Here is a 21,630-nt window from a genome sequence, read left to right as displayed (position 1 = left end):
AGATCAACGGGTTGGTGAAAGCCCGCCTTTTTTAGAAAGCCTAACACGATGACGGTGATCTTTTGAGATCGCTATGCAGACAAGACGGCTAAAATGTTGAACGTGTATCTCCCGGGATCCCCCCGCCCCCCACCAGCTATAAAAATGAGATCGATCAGCTCGATCCCAAAGCAACCAACGACTAATCGTGTTTCTGTTCAGTGGGTGGAATATTGTAAAACCTGGCTTCAAATAGATAAAGCATTGAAAATATAAAGAATGAAAAAAATGAAAACGAAAAATGAAAGAACATCCGGACTAGCGCTTCTGCTTTCTCGTCGGGGGCGCGCAGTCGGGGGAGGGAGGCGGTGGCGGCGGCGCGCTTTCCGTGTCTGGGTTAGCGGACTGACAGCCAGCTGTGCGGCGGCGACAACAACCTCACGCATTTCCCCTCCGTTTTACTTGATACTTGTCGCCTTGCTCCCAGTTGTACCTGTTTTCCCTATCGACTGACCGAGCGACTAACCCGGCCACTCGTAGTCTGAGGCAGCAGCAGCAGCGTCTGTGGTTTTCGCGCTAACTAGCTTGAAGAGCATTCCGACATGGATCCACCTTGTGCCAAATGTAAACGAACCGTTTACCCCACGGAAAAACTCAATTGCCTGGATAAGGTAAGAGCCCGAGATAAACTATGTTCTTTGCATTTGCTCCATAAACAAAGACTCCTCCGAAGCATTTTCCCTTTTGCCGTTCGGCGGGGCTTATTTTTGCCCTCATGAAATAACACCTTCCACATTTCTCTCTCGACGGAATGAAACGAACTCCCCCGACAGGACAGGTATTTCGCTAGCAGTGAAAGCTAACGGTTAGCGGAAGGTCTGGCATGCGAGAGAACATCGATTTAAACACCCCTTTCAAACGGAGCAAGAGAAGAAGTCATTGGTGCAATAAACCCATCGATGAAAGATTTGCGTTCGAGACCTTCTTTTTACGGACTCCCCCTTTTTTTTGACAGCCGAGTCGGGTTTAGCGAGGCCTGGCTGGCCGACTTGACGTTTGCTAGCCGATTCTCGACGTCTTCACGAGACGTGTTCCAAGTGTGAGCGAGAATAGCCGTCGAGAAAGGCGAGAAGTTGGGAAAATATTTCAATGTTACGACCCTGTGAGAAAGATTTCGCGTTGGGCGCAATCTCAGCAGCGTGTTCGGTCGATATTCCCCCCCCCCCTCCTCCTTCTTTCGACACGTATGGGTTTTGTTCTCTCTTCCCCTCGAGCCAGCGACGATTAAGTGAGTTTCCGCCATTCACTCTCCGCCTAATCTCATCGTCGCATTTGGTAATCCCATCAATTCTGCCCGTATTGTCTCTGTTCACGTGCCACATGGGCGCTAACATTCCACCCTCGTTGGCCCTAATTAACAGTAACTCTAATTCTGGATCGCGGGATTACTCTGCTCTTAGTTGGTAACCTTGAAACAAAAAGGAAGGACTGAGAACACATTTGAGGGTTTGGTCCATATGCCACGGGTAGCGTAAGAGCAATATAAATGTAACACAAATATAAAAAATAAAATAAAATTATAAAAACCTGTAAAATGTTGACAGTCTAAAAGTCTTTATAGAATCAATACCTGTTGAGATGTGCTGATGTGTGGCACTCACAAGCAAATGAACTACACTAACATCAGTTCCCCGGCAGATGCCTTGCTACTGGGCTGTGTGGATGGGCTTGAGAGTGCACCATGACTAATGTCTTCCCTCACTGATTTTGACATGAATTGATTCAGCTGGAAAGCACTTGCTGCCTCTTGAAAATTTTTTGACCGTATGCAATTGAATAAATAATGTGACTGTGTGAGATTGCGATCGACAAAGGCCTGTTTGCCACAAGGGCAGCCCGAACGTGCTGTGGAATCTGTCCTGAGGCAGTGTACATTCCTGCAGACAGACACTCCCAGAAAACATGCTCCGTCAGAGGCCTGCTGCTCCCGAAGCACACACAGGAGAGGACCCTGCTCTGTGTCTGTGCTGCCATTCCGCATCAGTCTTCATGCTTTTACATAAGCCAAATCGGCCTCGCCTACTCATTTTCCGTCTTGCCCTCGCAGGTTGTCCTCCCGGTTTATTCTAAAACAACTTGGGTGACATTAATTGCAGTTCTCGCCCTGTAGCTAGCGAGCCTTACCGATGAATGCCTCCACCTGAGGGGCCCTCCAGGGAACTGAGAGAAATGTTTTTGCCAGTTCTGCGTTGGGAGTTTAGCAGAACTACAATACAAGTAGAGTAGACATTGTGTCATGAGTCAGCTACCAGCAGGTTCCGTTGGTGTGTGTGTCTGTAAACTCAGCATTAAAGGGAGTTCCTTCCTAAATGATATGTCACCCATTTATTACTGACCACTTTGTAGATTAAAAGTCTGGTGACAAGGGATGTCAAGCATATGAGCAGTCTGCAGTGCACTACTATTGGGAATGCAGAGCAGTTTTGAATCTGCAGTGTTATTAGTCATTCTGCATCTGTGCCTAGAAATGCATACGCACATTATTTTTGTGTATGGGTGATTCATGTTGTCAGAATGCCATAAAAGGTGAGGCATCTACCCAGCGCCGCCCACTAATGACTCAAATTCACATTATAGTCACAATTGCCGAGGTGTTGGCTTCACACTGAACAGGCAGGTACATTGTAGTTTTGTAAAAAATTAAATAAACAATCAGAAAAAACAACAAATAATATAAATGTGTGATTCTAATCGCATCTGGTTTCTGGCCTACACATTTTATAAGTCGTGTGTAAGAGTCGGAAGTGTTTCAACCCTCTGTGAATTGTGTTACTGCTATTGAATGACTCATTGATGGAGCAGCAGTGAGTGTGTTACTGAGTGCACATCACAGTCTGAAACTGTTTGGGGGGTGCGTTTAGTGCATTCTCCACTCCAGCATAGAATCTTTCTACTCAGCTTCGTGCTGGCTAGTTGCAAAACTGCCCGGAGCCTTTGTGAATGTAACAAAAAAGGCTTAAGGCCAGCTAATAATTAACCTGCATGGTTTAATGAGTTAGCATCTCCCGTATTAGCACCGGCCAGATGTTGGCACCTTGTCTTAAGGCAAGCGTTACGTAACGCATGACTAATCTTTTCGACTTGCTTGCACCAAGAAACGATGCTGCCTCATCTGCCCACTTCTGATGTCTTACAAGAGTGGCAGTGCTTTAGACCTCAATGGGACCTTATGATGACCAAGTTGGCAAGTCGACATCATTTAAAGGACGGCATTGTTCACCATGGAATATCGGTTAACTGTCCGTCAAATAGCTGAAATGGGCTTTTCATGAGAGAGTGGAACATTTATCTGAGAAGATTGCCCCAAGGAGGGGTGGACAATGTGTAAAACCACCTGTATGTCACCAAAAGCAGAGAATAACATTTATTGTAGTATTTATGTGGTATTCAAATTCTACATATAAAACCAGAGTAGTTTTGTGCAGATAGTCAGACTGCACGTGGAATGAAGTTCAGGAGGAAACTGCCCTGATTCTCACTCTCTTGGTTAAATAGGCATAATGTGTTCCAGAAAGGAAAAAAAAAGCACGATTCCAGTACATTGAAATTACATTTTCCGCTCCATCTCCTGTATATTGAATTAACCGTCTCACATCTCGTCTGTAATATCTAAACTGAGTGACATCATCTAGAATCTAATCTAAAACTGTGGTATCTGCGGTGGTTCTTAAACAACCAACACGTAATTATGTCTCTGTTGACTGTAAAGAATATTGTAGAACCTGACCTCAAATCGATAAAGCCTTGCAAGTTAAAAAAAATAAATGAATAAATAAAAAAAAAATGAAAAAAGAAAGAACATCCAGACTGGCGCCTCTGCTTTCTCCTCGGGCTCTTCCAGTCGGGGGAGGGAGGCGGTGGCACGCTTTTCCTGTTTGGGTTAGCGGACTGACAGCCAGCTGTGCGGCAGCGACAACAAATTCATATATTTTCCCTCGTTTGACTAGATAATTATCGCCTTGCTACCTGTTGTACCTGTTCTCCATACTGACTGTCTCATGAGCGGCAAACCCAGCCACATATAGTTCCGAGGCGGCAGCAACATCTGCAGGTTTCGTGCTAACTAGCTCGTGGAGCGTTCCTCCGACATGGATCCAACTCTTGTGCCAGATGTTATGAAACTGTTTAGTCCACGGATAAAATCAGTTGCCGGGAGAAGGTAAGAGCGCGAGATAAACTATGTTTTTTACATTCACTCTATTAAAAAAAATTGCCGTTCTCATTTGCTGTTTGGGGGGGGGCTTTGTTCTGCCTGCATGAAAATTACACCGTCCACATTTTTTGGGGGGGAAGTGGCACTGCTTTAGACCTAAATGGGGCCTCATGATGACGGAATTAGCAAGTCAACATCATTCAAAGGATGCCATTGTTTCCTGTGGAATATCAGTTCAGTTAACTGTCATTCAAATGGCTGAACTAGGCTGTTCATGACAGAGTGAAACATTTATCTGAAGAGGTTGCTCTTTCGGGAGGCGGCTAATGTGTGAAACCACCTGTATGTCACCACAAGTACAGAATAGAAAGGGGAAGACATTAGAAGAAAAAGAAAAAAAAACATTTATTGTTGTACATTATATGCACTACCAGAATAGATACCTGCAAAGACTGCACGTGGAATAAGTCCAGGAGGACACGGCCCCTTGCACACACTCTCTTGGTTAAATTGGCATAATGTGTTCCAGAAAAAGACCAGGATTCCAGCAGGGGTGCAACTATTAGTCGATATAATCGATTACGTAACAAAAGACTCGAAAATTCAAGCGTCAGCACAACATGTTATTGTAATTGTAAATTGCTGAATAATAAAACCACACTCTGGCCGCTCCATGCTCATCTGTACCTGCAGCCTAGTTCTTAACGCTGAGGGTGGTGTCGATCGTTGTTTACACCCTGCAAGGAAACAGAGAAGAAGAATGCACAAATTATAGTGTAACACACAGAAGAAATAGATACAAACTCTGTGAATTGGTCGATTAGTCGACAACAAAAATAATAGTTCCTTTGCCATAGATTGCAGTACATTTAAGTTCAAAATTTCCACCCCATCTCCTGTATATTGAATGAAATGTCTCACATCTCGTTTCTTGACATTTGCAAGAATCTAATTTAAAATTGCACTATCTGTGGTGGCGTAGGGTATTGAAATAGTGTCACTGGGACCTGAATAGCAATGAGCTTGTTTTAGGTTTTGCAGTGATGAGCTGAGCAGGCCTGAAGCAGTGCAGTGCAGTCCTTTAATTGTCCACGGTTAGTGTGTGTGGTCAGACTCGCGCTAACCCCCCCCCCCGCCCTCTCCTCCTCACACTTTGTGTGATGGATGTCTGTCCATGCGAGCTCTGTGAATTTGCCGTGGCCTCCCCGATAGCTGCAGGGGTTTTTTTTTTTATCACCACACCCCCGCCCCCACCCTGTCCAGGCGAGCTTCTATTGGGTCCGCACCAAGGAGGGGAGGCTGTGAGCCTGACTGAGCATTTCTGTTCCTGACTGGAGCCTCAGACCCCTGCTGACACACACACATCATGCACCAAGACATACAACCTACATACAATACCGCACGCACGCATGTAGATAGTGGCCCGCAGACTCTCATGGCTGCAAGCTGCGCTGATGCAGAGAGAAGCTTCCATTTCCAGGGCTGCGTCTCTGCAGTGTCCTCATTTTCCAGGCGAGTGCCACATCTCGCCAGAGAATCCACGTGTCTTCCCAGAGCCGGACAAGGCTCGCGGCTGCGTGGCCTCATACCTTTGGGATGATTGTCCAACCTGCTGCTGTTTTTCCATTCTTGTGTCAGGTGTTTCAGGTTCAGCCTAGGGCTGGAGAAACTTTTTGACTTGTAGGCCACATATGGTTCTAAAATTTGACAGAGGGCCCGGAGCAGGAGCCGATGGATGGAGTTTTTTGTTGAGCCACCTCATAGGAGAAAAAAATGCATATTATGGGAGCAGGAGAAAATGTGCTTTAATGTCAATTAAAAGTGAACAAAGCATTACAACAAAATAGGTCTATTAAGCCCCGCAGTATTTGGCTATTTATTGAAATGACTCTGAAAACACTGAAAGAAAATTATGAAATACAGCTTTTTTTTATTGCTTACTTACTATTATTATAATTTCTTCAAATTCAACAGGCTGGATTAAATAGCTTAATGGACCGCATATGGCCCCTGGGCCATAGTTTGCCGATGCCTGTGTTAACGGCTGCTTCTGAATGAGGTATTCAGAAGCAGCCATTTTGGATTTCTCTTAAACTGTGACAAAAATGAAGTTCGCCGTGTGTGTGTGTGTGTGTGTGTGTAATGTTGCTGAGCAGGTTGGCCCAGCCCTGGGCAAAGTATCCCAAACAGATTGCCGGTCAATATTTACTTAACAACAAGCATCAAAGTCCGTTTGCACTCATCGCAGCACTAGTGTTTGTGCTTATTTATTTGACTGTCACTGTTCCACTCTATCCTCAATCTGCCATTTTAACATTTTTTTTAGTAAAACACGCAACAGACAACAAAGACTCACTTCCGGGGGCAGCGTGTTTCGAGTGCCGTAGAGCGCGTTCAGACCGACTGGCTCTCTTGTATTCTGAACAGTCACAAATCGCACGAAATACGATTTTTGCAAAACGTATTGAAACCACCTCTGGCAGGTAGTTTCAAATCGCATTTGGACAGCCGCAGTCTGAACACACCGATGGGTTTTGACCGTCCGTTGACGTCACTCTACATGACGCAAGACCCAATGCGCCAGACCGGAGAGTGCTATTGGAGGTGCGGCGCTGTAACGTAATGGAGCAGACAGAAGAAGTTGAAAACACCAGTCCCCCGACAGAGGAGGAAACTCATTGCCTCATCAGTGTGTGTGTGTGTGTGTGTGTGTGTGTGTGTGTGTGTGTGTGTGTGTGTGTGTGTGTGTGTGTGTGTGTGTGTGTGTGTGTGTGTGTGTGTGTGTGTGTGTGGGGGGGGGGGGGTAGCTCCATTCAAGCCAAGCTCTAGGCCATGTATTGCAGTAAGTCGATTTAGTTTTTGCCGCTGTCGCAATTATATGACGTTGCATACTAACGCGCTGGACGACGCCTCCACTCCAACGTCGTCGCGACAGCAACCTGTCAGATGGGTCAATAATGTGGCCCAGTCTGAACAGAGCCAGATACCATTTGGACACTTGCTGAAAACAGCGTGGACAGTCAGCCCTAGAAGTCGGCTTTGAGATTCACCTGCAGTCTGACCGCAGCCTCGGCCAGACATCCATGTGCGTAAAGATGGCCGCCACCACAGCTGCAAGTCAGCTGAAGCCGGAGGAAATGGGATCCGCCCGCCGCCTGCCTGCCCGATGCTCTTGTTTGTAAAGGGATTTCTCTGTGGCTGGAACAATGAGGAGGGAGAACCAGCGGAAAGAGAAGCACGATGTGTCTGTCTGCAGCTTCCCACCACAGCGCACTGACTCGTCGCTGCTCTCCGTATGCAGCACGCCCCCGGGTACCTCTGGCCATGGCTTTTTCCTCTCCGCTTGTACGGTGTTGGCCAACAGCTACAAACACCGCCGTCAACCGCACAAATATGCTCCCCTGTTGTCATCACACAGCACCCTGGGTGGCCTTCTACAGTGGGACAGAACAGGCGAGGCTTGTTGTCCAGACCAGCCCGCAGCCATTTTCCCAGTCGATAACAGAAAGGAAATGAAGTGCTTCTTCTCTGCACTCTGCCCACAGATGTGATTCTTGCCCGCTGCCCATCAGCAGCTATGACAGGCGCCAACCCCCCCCCCACCACATCCTGTCAGGCCACTTGGCTCTTAGGGATTCTTTGCTCTGTTTTTTTTTTTTTTTGTGTGTGATAGACAGACGTGTTTCGTACGTTGTCTGGGAGGTAACTTGCTTTTTAAACTCTGCACGTGTGGAAAATGTAAGAGTGAGAGAAAGAACCCCGTGGATGACAGACCACCTCGAGGGCCAAGGAGCACTTCCTTCCTTCCTTCCTTCCTCCTCCTCCTCCTCCTCGCCCTCTCTACGCGGTTGCACTCCCCTCCCCTTCCCTTGACGTTAGCAGCAGCAGCAGCAGCAGCAGTAGCCAGATCATTGCCTCGCTCTGCACGCCGCACACACCCCTCCCCTACTTCCTCTCTTCTCTCTGCAACTCCTCTGCTTTCATGTTGCCTCCCTCAATCCAGTTTGCTCCAATCCTCTCCATCCCTCTTTGTACCCTCAGGCCTCCGCAGCTCAGTCCGGTTGTCGGGAGAGAGTTGGGGGAGCGGCGGGGGGGGCAGTGCGGCTGGCTACAGCCTCTAGTGATGCTGGATGAAGGAGATTGAGAAATGGGCCAAGCGGCAGCCAGAAGGTGGCTCGTGAAAACAAGAACCGTCTCCGTCAACAAACCACTGCTGCAACAGGAACCTCATTTAACACCAGTTCATCTGACCACTCTGCACCAGCTCTGATGTTATTTGCCACTACACACCATCGCAGTAGCCTGTATGCAAGCAGTGCAGCAAATCCCCTCTGGTTATATATAGTTATGGTGTGGTTTTCTATCAAAAGCGGATGTTGGTTTTCTGCTGAATGACGGTTGAGTTTTGAGTGTTGCTTCACTTCCTCTAAACCGTTGCTGCGCTGTCTGTGAAGAAGAGTTGTCCTGGTCAAACTGTGTTAAACTTAGCGGGCCACCATTCTTGCTGTTGAAGAACAGACATCACTGTCCTCACCATGTCCTGTTCTCCCCTCTGTGTCTCTGACAGTACTGGCACAAAGCATGCTTCCGCTGCGAGACCTGCAACATGACTCTAAACATGAAGAACTACAAAGGCTACAACAAGCTACCCTACTGCAGTGCGTAAGTAGGCCCCTCGCTCTTGTGGCATGCCATCAAACATGCTCTCACCTTTGTGTTGCCCAGAATGAAATGTGTGCGTGTTTGTGTTGGAGCCAAGCAGAGGCCCCTCACTCACTCCCTCCTCTGCTGTTTATCAGAGTGACGATCAGTGCAGCCCCCTCAGAGAAAAGCCCTGTGTGTTGTGGGAAAAGTGCTCCCCCCCCCCCCCACCCCCACCCCCCTGCCTTCTCAGCGGGGTGGGGGTGGGGGGTGTCAACAAAGGAAATTCCTAAAGTTCCTCTACAGTGACACAAGAGGACAACTACCGTGTCCAGTCACGCTTGACAACACGCACACACACACTCACAGAGTCAGTCAGTCAGTCAGTCAGTCAGTCAGCTCATCAGGAATCCATGGAATCCCTCTAATAACTATGATTTTCTCCGTGTGTGTGTGTGTGTGTGTGTGTGTGTGTGTGTGTGTGTGTGTGTGTGTGTGTGTGTGTGTGTGTGTGTGTGTGTGTGTGTGTGTGTGTTCTCTGAGCCAGAGCAAAGTGAAAGAGTTGCTTCATGTCCAAACACGTTCCTTCGTTCTTCTTTATTGGTGCTGGTCAATGGCTCTCGTTTTGTAGTTTTTTTTACCGACTTAATCACAAATACAAGGGGCTGTTGTTTAGAGCAGGAGGGGAATAGAATGACATAGGTTTATATATTATTGTATTGTCAAGTGTCTGGATGTATAATTATTGTTTGCTGTGATATTGCTGAGACTAAATGGTTTGTGTTTTTTTTTCTATTTTGGCTCCAAACCGCAAGTTAAAAAAAATATATAATCAATGTAAGCCAAGCCTGTTATCACAGCTTACTGTATTCTGTGAAAGTGTTAAAGTTTTCACTCCACAGGGGCAATATTTTGTCATGTGACTTTAACCTTGAAGCGATAGCACTTTGACACCTATAAATATTTTAGGTTTTTTTTTCTCTTACACAATATATGTGTTTTTCAAGATTGTTAGCATAATATTCACTTGTGCATTTCAAACCGGTTTTCCTGAATTGAATTTCCCACCGAGACACTTTCACATCTGCATATAACCATCAGCAGGTGTTCTCCTCCTTCCGCCTGTGTTTCTGCTGCTGTGAGAAGCTGCTTCTCTCTGACGTCCCTCCTCGCTTCGCTGTCCAACAGGAGCCCCTCTGCCGAGAGCGTGTTTATTATCCCCCTCTTGGCCTGTTTTTAAACAAACTCGTCCCGAAGTAAACACCGTCGCTGGAAGTCTCCCACTCGAAGACTCTCTCCCTGTTATTATTCCGTGGGATAACTGCCATCATTACTCCTCTATATTTGTCACCGGTACTTGAGATATAGGTCTTTGTTTGTTTTCACTTTAATTCCCGCCCACCTCTTTCCTGAGAATCCCACCCAGATAAGATGCCGGAATGGTGGGTGGGGAAGAGAGAGGGATTGTAGGAGATTTAGGAGTGAAGATGACTGGAATAAGACTGACGGTGCCATTGTTGGGTCACCACCTTCGCGGCTGAGCCCTCAAAATCTACTTCAACACCAAGGCCCCATTAAGATGAATACGGGTTTCTTTGAAAACGCACAAATGTTGATGCGGTTCGGCCTTGCGCCAACACGAATCTGGCGATTTTACTATTTCTACTTCTGCCGCTTAATGGAGTAAACTTGCGGCGCCACACCAGGCCTGGCATAAGTACTACATTGTTTTCAGTCGTTTCCAACGGATCCGTGTAAACAACACTTTTTTTTTTTTTTTCAATACGCCTTTGTGTAAATGCTTTTTATTTGGGCTGTCTGTTTACGTGTTGCTGCAAACAAGTGCGGAAGAAAAGCACCTGTCACTTCCTGCTCTGTGCGGGAAGTGTGAGTCGAGGACAGGGAGCCCGGATCTCCAGCCACCTCTGTTCCCCCCCCCCTCCCCCACCCTCCACCCCGCTGCATCCACTGTCCTCCCTCGATTTGATGTGTGTGTGTTTTCATAGTGATGCCCAGGCTTTCATCCCTTGAAAATGGCTGTCCCTCAGTCAGTCACTGTGCTTGTTGTTGAGACGGATGATGCGGAGCGCAGATGTCGATGTGATGTTCCCGCTGAATGATTCATTACAACCTTTCCAGGTCTCGCAGGGTCCAGCCGGCCGGCCACAAGCCCTCCTGGCTCCTCTATGCAAACAGGCTTCTTCGCCTGCACAGTAGGGTGTGTGTGTGTGTGTGTGTGTGTGTGTGCGGCCCCCTTGGCAGTACCTTCCCTCCATTTTGATCACTCCCTCCTCAGCGTTCACAGTGCTCACCGAGTTCTTTTTTTGTGCATGTCTCACTCACCCACTGCCGCGCGCCGCGCCGAACGCTCGTGATGCAGCCTGACAGTTAGCGGAGTCTGGTGGTGACTCACTCGCAGCCTTCAACAGACATGAAACCAAACAAAAAGTCGGGCACGGCCGCACGCTCGTTACACACCTTCCAGGGTCCCTCTGACTCACTCCGCTTCTAAGCGCAGAGCCCCGTCGAGCGTTTGTGTAGCAGTTTCCTGCCCCTTAAGCGCGAGGAGAGCTTCTGAAGAAGCAGCGAAGATGAGATGAAGCGGTCGCCGGGTGGGGGAAGAGGGGGTTGGGGCGGGCACTTTTAGCACAGATGCTACTCGTCATGGTTGTGCGTGTGGCTCGAACGCGTCCTTCTCCTTCCGCAGCAGAAACAGGCGTTCTGCGTATTCAGGCACGCAGGAAGTATTTTTTTGCCACAAAGCAGACACACCCAGCAGTAGAACATAAAGACCAGAGTGTTTTTAAGCTTGAATTCAGCAACACACTGACAAAGGAAGACGTCCGAGCTGAGAAACTAATGCAGTCTGTGGCGGAGGCCAGGAGGTGTGAGAGGTGTGTCGTGGTTTGAAAGAGTTGGGAAGTTTCGTTTTGTCCTTTTGAATCATTTTTGGTGATTTGTAACTGATAGTTGTGCAGCAATTAAAAAGCTGAACCGTTTTTCTTTTTGTTTTTTTGTGATTGCCGTCTCCGGTTCTTTCACTTAGAAAGAAGACGCACATTTGAGTTTGTTTGTCGTTTTCTGTCTGGAAACGAGTTCCAGCAGTTAGTTTCAGACCTCGGCGTGGCCGCGTCTGTTGATGTGGTCGTTGGCTTGGATTAAGTGCTGGTTGTATGTCACGGTGCTTGACACGCCAACTTCAATCAGCTCTTGACTCCCTTTTCAGATCCATCTAGTGTTCCGCTTGAGGTTTCTTTAAAGTGGCTCATGCGTCTTCTTTTTAAAACGGGCGCTTTATGGAAGAACGCACAAACCCCCGTCCGCTTCTCTTCAGCTCCCTCTAATCAGATTAGGTCAAAAAGATTGTTGACCGTGTTGCCATGGAGGCAGTAAACACATCGCCTAAATGGGTTACCCAGAAGCGAGGAGATTTTTCGAGGTCGTCCTGCTCCCTGAGGCATGCTGGGAACTGCAGTCCAAATGGAGGATTGCATAAGCTCAAGGGGCTGGCTCTTCTTCTGCTCGGTGTGCCATGTGCTTCTCACTGCCTGGAGGTCTCCGCTGAAGTGGCCGGCGGCGTTGTTTACGGGGCGTGACGGCGACACACAAGTCCTCCAGTGCCATAGATAAAACACTGACTTATCTGCTGCACGTGGCGGAAAAAAGGCAACCGATAGCCGAGTGCGTGTGATGGCAAACGCCCGCATTGCCTTGATGCTCGGTGTGCTGCATGCGTGCACAACATTGTGTGTGTGTGTTTGTCTGTGTGTGTGTGTGTGTGTGTGTGTGTGTGTGTGTGTACATTCATGCCTATGCTTATGTTTCAGACTTTTCTCCCAAGCAGCAGCAGCAGCAGCAGGACGCCGACTGGTTCACGGTTCTGCAGCCACCCAGCAAATTCCCAGAATCCATTCAGCAAAAGAGACTTGCCTTCATTCTCCGGCCCGGCGGGGGCAGGGGGGCGACCCATGACTTCATTCACACCCCCTCCCTGTCTCTTTGACCCGGTTGCTGTGTGTTTTGTGTGCTGGTCCTCTTCCTGTCGAATGCCATCAGGGTGTGCTTGATTTTTGTGTGTGTGTGTGTGTGTGTGTGTGTGTGTGTGTGTGTGTGTGTGTGTGTGTGTGTGTGTGTGTGTGTGTGTGTGTGTGTGTGTGGAGTGTAAGTCTGTTAGTGCATGTTGAGTCGACTTTTTCCACACCTGCTGTGGCTGGTCTCGTAAACATTGCAACTTTGAGTCCCCACTCCCACCGCAAGCATATGCACATACAAAACACAAACGTGCATACCCATCGCCCCCCCCCCCTCCCCTCCACCGCCTGCATTTCCTCATCTTTTTCAGGCTACCTTGGCTCACACTGGTGGTGCATTGTGTGTTACACTGACAAGCTCTTTGTCCACAGAGGCTCCTAACTCAACCTCAGGGCCACCTTGAATAACAAACACGCCAACTGTGGGGCCACAGGCTGCACTGCACTGCTCTAGTCAGGCTGTTGTTTTAAGATTCCCTCTCTGAGTTCAAGCTGGAGGGACACTGTGGTGCTGTTGAATGAAAACTGCTGTCTGTCTGTGCTGACATTTCTGCCTTTTGTGTGTGTGTGTGTGTGTGTGTTTATTTTACAGACATTACCCAACAACAAAGTTCACTGCTGTGGCCGACACTCCAGAGAACCGTCGACTCAGAGATCAGACACAAATGCAGAGCCAGGTAAAGTATCTTCTCTAACGGTGGCATGTTCTTTTTGAAAGTTCTCTTTGCTTGCTGTTTTCACTGTAAATCTCTGAAAGGTTTCCATACATACCCGATATTTGATTCCATTTTTTTATTATTTTTTTTTGCTAAAGTTCACAGTCTGGATGTTCCGGCAGGGGCTAAGATAAGAGAGGCAGTGCCGTATTGCAGAGTGTATAGAAAGGAACAGGGAAAAGAAACCATCAGCAGCCGGAAATAACCGTCTGAAATGGGTCACGTGTAATTGCCTGCATACAAACGGCTCCGGCAGAGAGTCAGTTTTGGCTTAACAACTGCTCTACAATGTTCTTCCACCGTGACAGACTGTACAATACGGATGCTGCTGGGGTAAAATGTTGTTGAGTGTACGGGAGCAGGCGGTGCAGAGCAGGTGAAGGTGTAGCAGGTTTACTACGGGGAGGAATATGAGACGAACAAAGGGAGGTATTCCTCCCAGGTCGCAGACGATCCAGAGGTGTTGAGATGAGCGAAAAGGCTGAAGAGGGGGGGGGAACGTGAACGCCTGTTTTATCCACATGTGGTACAGATGGGTGTTGATGGGAACGAGGGTTTTTAATATATATATACACACACACATATATACACATGCATGCATGCATACATACATACCAAACATCATCATCAGGGTGTGTGTGTGTGTGTGTGTGTGTGTGTGTGTGTGTGTGTGTGTGTGTGTGTGTGTGTGTGTGTGTGTGTGTGTGTGTGTGTGTGTGTGTGTGTGTGTGTGTGCTGGTCTTATGGGAAGAGGGGATAACAAGAGATTGAGGGACAGATGGTGTTTTTCTCTCTTGACTGTACGTCCAGACGACCCCACCCCCCACACCCCTGGTAAAGCAACATCTATCAGACGGACACACTCGGAAATTTCTGTTGTCCTATTATGATAATTGTTATGCCAAAGATGTTTCTGACCAGCGGTGTGTGTTGTGTTCTTATATATACATGTGTGTATACGTACTGTATGTATGTATGTATATATACATACACACACACACACATACCACATGCCAAGTGCAAATGTGGAAATGCAGTTCCAGTGTATTTAAAACAAATGCCATTTCCAGCGAGCCCCTTTGTGTCTGAGATGGACGGTCATCCCAGTGCACACGGCTAATACCAGTGTGTTGCTACAGTAACCCCTTTCTAGGGTAGCCGGCTTTGTCACACTTAATTACAAAACTGTGCAAGGAGGAAAACCGAGAGAAAACAAGCAAGGAAGGCGGAAGGAATAAAGAAAACAAGGAGCAAGAATTGGGGAGGAGAGGAGGAGGAGGAGGAGGAGAAGAGAGCAACGAGGTGCAAACAAGGCAGGAGAAAAGATAAGAGATACAGAACAGAGGGAGGGAGGAGCGCATGGAGGCGAAGGAAGAAGAGATTAAAAAGAGAGAGAGAGAGCCTCCAAGGATGAAGAGCTGGAGGAATGCAAATAAAAGCAGAATGAGTTGGAAGCCGATGAGTAGGAAGCGCCGGAGAGATGTGTGGGGGGACTGCGCCGCCGTTGACGCAGTAAAGAAATATGAATGAATGAGAAAAGCAGAATGCGGGAGGGGATGGAGGGGAGGGGGGGGGGGGAGTGGGTGGGCAGTGAAAGCAGAAGCCTAGTTGGAGCAGAAGAGATGGCCGCGCAGATAGCCGACAGACAAAGGAGGCGGCGAAATAAAATAGGTAGCGAGTGTTGAAGGGTCGAGGCTGCGTCCACCTCTGCCACTCCGCTTAACACAGTTGCATTATGCATGAGTCACAACCGATGCGGTGTCATCCCGAGGCGTCCGCAGCGGGGGAGGGCAGGGGGGTGTCAGCAGTCTGGTAGCCGGCGAGGGGCGGAGCCTCGACGTCTCGAGCGTTGCACGGTCGCCACAAGGGGGAGGAGCCACAACTGGAATTATTCCAGCTTGGTTTTGTTGTATTATGGCTTTGAGTCTTGTGTATACGTCTTTTTGCAAGGAGAGGTGTGTGTGTGTGTGTGTGTGTGTGTGTGTGTGTGTGTGTGTGTGTGTGTGTGTGTGTGTGTGTGTGTGTGTGTGTGTGTGTGTGAGAGTTGGGGGGGATGCCTGTGCTGGACGTTTCCTCTTCTGCCCCTGAGGGTCAGGATAGGGTGGGGTGGCCAGGAAAACACGCACGCGCACACACACACACACACTTTGTCACTCCATTTCAGTATGACCATTTATGGTTGTGACCACGTCTCCTATGTAAGGCCTTCTGTTCTCAGCAAACAGGAAATGAGCGTCAGTGCAAAAGACTCAGCACTTTGTCGTACCATCCTCATTTAGCCTGCACCCGGTCGACCCTTGCACGCCTTAAAACTTTCCACCTTCTACCCCCCCACGCCCCCCCAAAAAAAAAAAAAGAAGACCACAGACCAGAGGTGGGGAAACTGTTTGACTTGAGGTCCACAATGGGTTCTAGAATTTAGAATTTGAGAGAGGGGTTGGACCAGAAGCAGATGTTTTGATGAATGGTAAATTCACCAAAACATCATAATGTCAATTGAAAATGAACAGAAGCAATATCTGATTTTGAATCCCTACGGTATTTAGCTCTTTATTTAAATGACTCTTAAAACACTGAAAGAAATGGATGAAACCCAGCTCTTTCATGACTTACTTGCTATACTATTCATTTCTTCAAGGGCCATATTAAAAAGACAAATGGGCCGCATATGACCCCCCCCCGGACCGTAGTTGCCCATTGCCTGCCATAAACAGATACTGACGTAAGCGCGACGTGTTGATGGAACTGGGTTCTGTGTGTCAGTAATGAAAGAGATGGTAAATGATTGACAGATTCAGCTCTCTGTCACAGGGGGTGGCGTGACGCGGGATGCCCAAATCTGTAACGCAAAGGTGGACACATGCTCGCAAGACTGCGTGTGCATCACAAATAAAATGAAGCTCTTGTTACTTCTGTTAAAAAAAAAAAATGTATCCTGTGATATGAATATATAAGTTTGTCTCACCTGTGGGACTCTGAGACGCTGTCTGCCCGGCTCCGGTGCTCTGACACTGTTTTTGATGACTGACCACATGCTGTTTGTCATGCAGGTTCACTATAAGAACGACTATGAGAAGAGCAAAGGGAGGCCATACACGGTTGCAGACGATCCAGAGATGTTGAGAGTAAAGAAAACACAGATGAATGTCAGCAATGTAAGTGTGTGCAGCTCCGTCGCACCCTTTCCTCCTCTTCCTGCTCATATCCACAGAAATCACCACTTCCTTGCCAAGCCACATTGTCCAAGTGTCCTTCAGTAACCCTGTCTCGTCGCATGAATTTGAAAGAAGTTTCCCCTGAAATCAGGCCCAATATTCGTCGCCCCACCCCTCCCCATTCCTCTCCCATTTTCTTCACGCTATTGTTCTTCTTTTTTGCACTGTAAATACAAAGCGAAGGCGCAGAATTCAGGCGGTGTCTGTGTGCTCCTCTCCCCGGACTGCTGCCATCAGCAGTGAACACGGGTTTTCATTTCCCTGTGAACCAAACCAAGCACACGTCATTACATGCCGCTGCATCTGTGCCGTCCCTGAGAGTTGCCTTTCAGTTTACGTTTGTGAGCTTGATTTTTTTTTTTCTTTGATCCCAAAAAAGTGAAGCCAGTCACAAGGAACAGGGAGAGCAGTTTATGATCCTCTTCTCTACACGCGGTTACTCATAAACTCGTTGGCTCAAAATGTCAGCGCTGCCACTCTGCACCTTCCTGCCACCTGTGTTATTCGTAGTTCCGCTCGTTGTACTTCCTTGTTTTTTTTTTCTGTTTGTTTTATTTGTTCAGCTCTCTTCCCCTTCCTGTCCTGTCATCTTATGCAGAAAAACAAAAATAAAAACCAAGATTTATGTCAGTCACTGCCGCCACAGCAGCGGTTACTACCACCTAAAATCACCCATTTCCAACACACACACACACACACACACACACACCACCGCCATCTGTTGCACGCGCTGCTTCAAAACAAACCAAAATAATCTCCTTTACTCACTCTCACTGAACACATTGCACTGGAGAACAGACGCTGCTTTCTCCCGGATCTCGGCCCTGTCTGTGAACACACTGCTGGCCGATGCTCGAGCCACAGTGGGCTCATTGAGGGGGAGCGAGCGAGCGCGGAGCGCGCTCACAGTCACAGCGGGTGGTAAACCTTGACCCGTGTCAACTGTGCGTCAACCCCCCCGGTGACGAGGGAAGAGGGTTAGTTAGTGCCACGCAGCGCTGAATGTTGCCTTTGTTGCACTCGCCGACTGGTTTGTGTCATTGTGTCACACACCTGGGGTGTGAGGTTCTCAGTGCTTGGCTCAGCAGACACCCCCTCCCTCCTCCTCCTCCCAACACTGCCGTCCATTCTGATCAGAGCTTGCGGCTCTTGTCAGCAACCCTCTTCATTCTACACTGAGGGCAGCGCTGTTACTCCGTGCACACGTGCCACTTCCGGCTACCTTTGTGTCATTTCCTGTCTGCATCAAGCTTGTGAGGCTGCACCTCGCCCCACCTATTGCCACAAAGCACACGGGTGCTGCATCGCAGGAGGGAGACCTCTGGTGGACGAAATAAGAACGACACTGTTGTGCACTTCCTCTATTTAAAAGGTCGATTGTGGTAAATTTTTAAGAAAGGCAAAATCTGTCCGGGTCCTTATGGCAACTCTATTAGGACAAACTACCTTAGCCAATGACAGTTTGCCACGTCATTGAAATCGCCGGACCGCGGACAGATCTTGTAGCCGGACAGATTTTGTAACTACACTGGTATTAAAGGTAGCCTGCCTGATGCCACGTTTTCTATTGAGGTCACTGTCAGACAGGCAGCCAACTAGGAGCAAGGCCGTTGCTTCATGTTTTTTTTTCTCATTCATATATATATATATCTATATAAGAACCGTTCTAAGGGTAGGAAAGCAAAATTACTTATTATGCAATTACCTATGCACTGCGAGTATGTATTTATAGTCAGTATGTTAAGCTTTTACCGATATAAAAATGATAAATCAAGCCAAATTGAATACACTGAACCTTTGAAGCTGAATGAACTCTGCGGACGTGCCTCTTTGTAGCTAACTCTTTTCTTACTTATGGCTTGCAGATCGCATACCAAGACCAACGTGCTCGTGGGCCGAGCATCCCCAGAGCTGGTATGTATTCCCTTTGTAATCTTTTTCTAAGTCAGTGTCACCAAGACGAGAAAACTTTGTTTGGGCTCTCGGCTGTTGAAGCAGCTGCAGCAAGAAGTTTAATAAGTAATAAGCAGGTTGCAGGTGTAGACCCGTCTTCAGTCTGAACCCACCCTGAAAAAGTTTTACACAGTTGAAAACAGACAAGCTCAGAAATCAAAGTGTCAACTATGTGATTGCAGTCCAGTTAAAATGATACTCGGTTTGTTGTCTAACTGTAGAATTTTCTTTGTTCATTTTTTTTTTGTTATGTATGACAACACCTCTGTCCGGATTGTCCCGTTAGAAGCTGGAACAATTCACCCATCGTATGCCATTACGTCTCCATTTACCCTCCTCATGTCTTACTAGACGTTTACCAACCACCTTCTGATGGGCCAAGGGTTGGTTTGTATCAACCTCCCGAACCAACTCCCGAGCCAACTCCCGAGCCAACTCCAGCAGCTGCCCCCCCTTCCACCAAGTCTGGGGTAGGTCGCCCAATATCTTCCTGCCTGCCCCTTAGACGAGGCCCTTTGGCGGCTCAACTAAAGGGTTTTGTTGTTCTCCCGCAGAAGCGCTACAGGGCCGTCTACGACTACACCGCTGCTGACGATGATGAGGTGTCCTTCATGGACGGAGACGAGATTGTGGACGTGGAGCAGATCGACGAAGGCTGGATGTATGGCCGCGTTGCCCGCACTGGCCAGCAGGGCATGCTGCCTGCCAACTACGTGGAGGCCATCTGAGTGAGAGAGCAGAGAGGGAGAGAAAAGAAAGAGGAGGTAAAGAAAGTGAGGGAGGGAGGGAGAGCAAGACATGAATAAGCCCAGTGCCATCTCATCTTAACGCCGCTTTCTTCTGATTTTACTCTTGTTCCTTTACTGTCCTATGAGACCCCCCCCCCCCCCAATCCTCCCCCAACCCCACCCTCTGGAATGTTGTGAGTGAACTTTCCAGTTTTGTTTTCCATTCACTGTGAGAGATGTTGAATCCTTGGCTGTGCTTAATGTTTTCTTCGTGTTGTCTTTTCGTCTTTCTTTTTATATCCGAGGTGCTTATTTTAAAAATAGTATATTGAATTAATAAACCAACGAGTTGCTTTAATACAAACCAAGGCGCAAGTCTGAGTCTCAACACAGTATTAAATCGGTTGTGGCATTGGATTAAAAAAGCTGCCAGTCAGAACTCAGCCCTGTTTCCAATGGTGTTGTCTGGTAGTCGGCCAACCTCTGATTGGCTATTGTTGAGATCTAAAATTTAAAAAATACACAGTAGAGTGATCTAATGGGCTACGCAGGGCTGGCAACTGCTGCGGGGAAGGGACTTGTTTTAACAGAGGGTGAAGCCCAATGCGGTAATGTTTTGTTTTTGTTTTTGTTTTTTTACATTTGACATTTGGTTGGTGAGTGACAAACATTAAAATGCTCTCGTGTCATCAGATTGAGGCACCGAGGTTGGTGGATGTGTCGCACAGAAATCATTCAACACCAGATTTCTTGAAAGGTATATTTATTTGACCATCCACAGTGGTGGTAATACAGTCATGGAGCATCCGATCAAACCTGGTGCCTCTTGAGGGTGTGTGTGGGTGAGTGTGTGTGTTTTAAGGTGGCTCAGAGGGAACAAAATATCCAGCTTCATGAAACCAAGCAAGGCTCTCACCATGTAGCTAAATGATATTGTACAATTTGATATGCGGCATTAAGAAGTTGGCTTCCCCCCCTCCCCCTCCCCCCCTTCATTATCTTTTTTGTGACAAAGGGGAAGTTGGTCAGGAAGGATTTGTTGTAAGACAGTCTAAATAAATATTTCCAACCTGAAGCAATGTCCTGTTTCCGGAGAGGTTGCAGAACAGAGAATTATCTCTGAATAAGAATGAGAAGATAAAAACTGGAAAAATAAATATCTTTTTTTGTGTGCGTGTGTTAACCTCTGCTTAACAGCAGACAAGTTAGCAGACAAGCTCTTGGCTGTGTTGTTGGAGGTGACGTGACTGTTGTGAGTGTGTGTTTATCATGGAGCGTTCCAAAATGGTTTGAACGACGGCGCTACTGCTATGCGCGGCCCCTGTAACGGTGAATTGTGCGCTCTTTGTCCCGGCAGGTGGTGGTTTAAGATGAACTGGACAGAGCTCGGGATGAATTTGTTTTTGGCAAATTGTGAGGACTGAAACTTTTTGTTGGCAAAGGGCAGCAGGTTGTCAGTTAGGAGTTTACCTCTTTGCGTAAAATGTCGCTCTTCCACTCTGGTGTCCACTGAACTGTAACATATCATAACCTCGTCTCCGCCCCAGTTTCCTGTCCACCAGTCCGCTAGCGTTCCTCTTTCCTTCAGCTCTCACGGTAGGATCCTGCGCTTGTGACCAATCATTCCCTGCTTCACTGATAACCTGGCATATACTCCAGACTTTGCAGAATGAAATCAAGTAATCGACAATTGGGATTTAGCATTCCTACAAATTTATTTTGTGCATTCCATCTTAATTGTTTTTTGTTTTGTTTGTTTTTCAAAATAAAAAAAGCACCATATGCATAATGACATTCACGTGTATCTGAAAGTCATTCTGGATTCATACTCCGATTTAAGGACCTGATATCATCTCCTGTTGCTCTGTTACAGCACTTCAAGTTATACTTCTGATTCTGCAGATTCAATAAAATGTAATTTTCTTTCTCAGATGTCTGACATCATTTTGTGGTTTAAATCTACCAAAGATCCTGAAATTAGTTCGGGAATGGTGAGCTTTCATTTAGCTAATTTTCAGTAAAAGAAAATAATAATAAGAACAACGACTGATGTTTTTGTGTATAAAATATTTTCATCCCTCTGACAAAGCTCAGCATGCTTAAAATCCTACATGACCTCTTTAAAGGTAATAAAATGTATAAAGTTAAAGCTAG

General features: G+C 47.4%; 1 protein-coding gene across 1 annotated transcript; it reads left to right on the top strand.

Moving 5' to 3' along the window:
• The first annotated feature begins 344 nt into the window (after positions 1–344).
• Positions 345–21,406, top strand: LOC142896845 (LIM and SH3 domain protein 1-like). The gene is made up of 7 exons (XM_076038783.1): positions 345–650; positions 8,760–8,854; positions 13,457–13,541; positions 16,631–16,735; positions 18,661–18,709; positions 19,100–19,218; positions 19,303–21,406. Exons 1-7 carry the CDS (start codon positions 582–584, stop codon positions 19,474–19,476), a joined length of 696 nt encoding a protein of 231 aa, XP_075894898.1. The 5' UTR covers positions 345–581; the 3' UTR covers positions 19,477–21,406.
• The last annotated feature ends 224 nt before the right edge of the window (positions 21,407–21,630 follow it).

The sequence above is a fragment of the Nelusetta ayraudi genome, unplaced genomic scaffold (assembly GCF_046127955.1).
Source record: "Nelusetta ayraudi isolate G7.1 ecotype Tasmania unplaced genomic scaffold, CSIRO-AGI_Nayr_v1 ptg000057l, whole genome shotgun sequence".
Classification (NCBI taxonomy): Eukaryota; Metazoa; Chordata; class Actinopteri; order Tetraodontiformes; family Monacanthidae; genus Nelusetta; species Nelusetta ayraudi.
Note: the sequence above shows the minus strand (reverse complement) of the source record. Positions and strands in the feature narration are given on the sequence as shown.

Coding starts and splice junctions, on each gene's coding strand:
- LOC142896845 (XM_076038783.1), top strand. CDS start 582: ATGGATCCACCTTGTGCCAAATGTAAACGAACCGTTTACCCCACGGAA. Junction 13,542..16,630: donor AGACACAAATGCAGAGCCAG/GTAAAGTATCTT, acceptor TTTGTCATGCAG/GTTCACTATAAGAACGACTA. Junction 18,710..19,099: donor GCCGAGCATCCCCAGAGCTG/GTATGTATTCCC, acceptor ATGTCTTACTAG/ACGTTTACCAACCACCTTCT.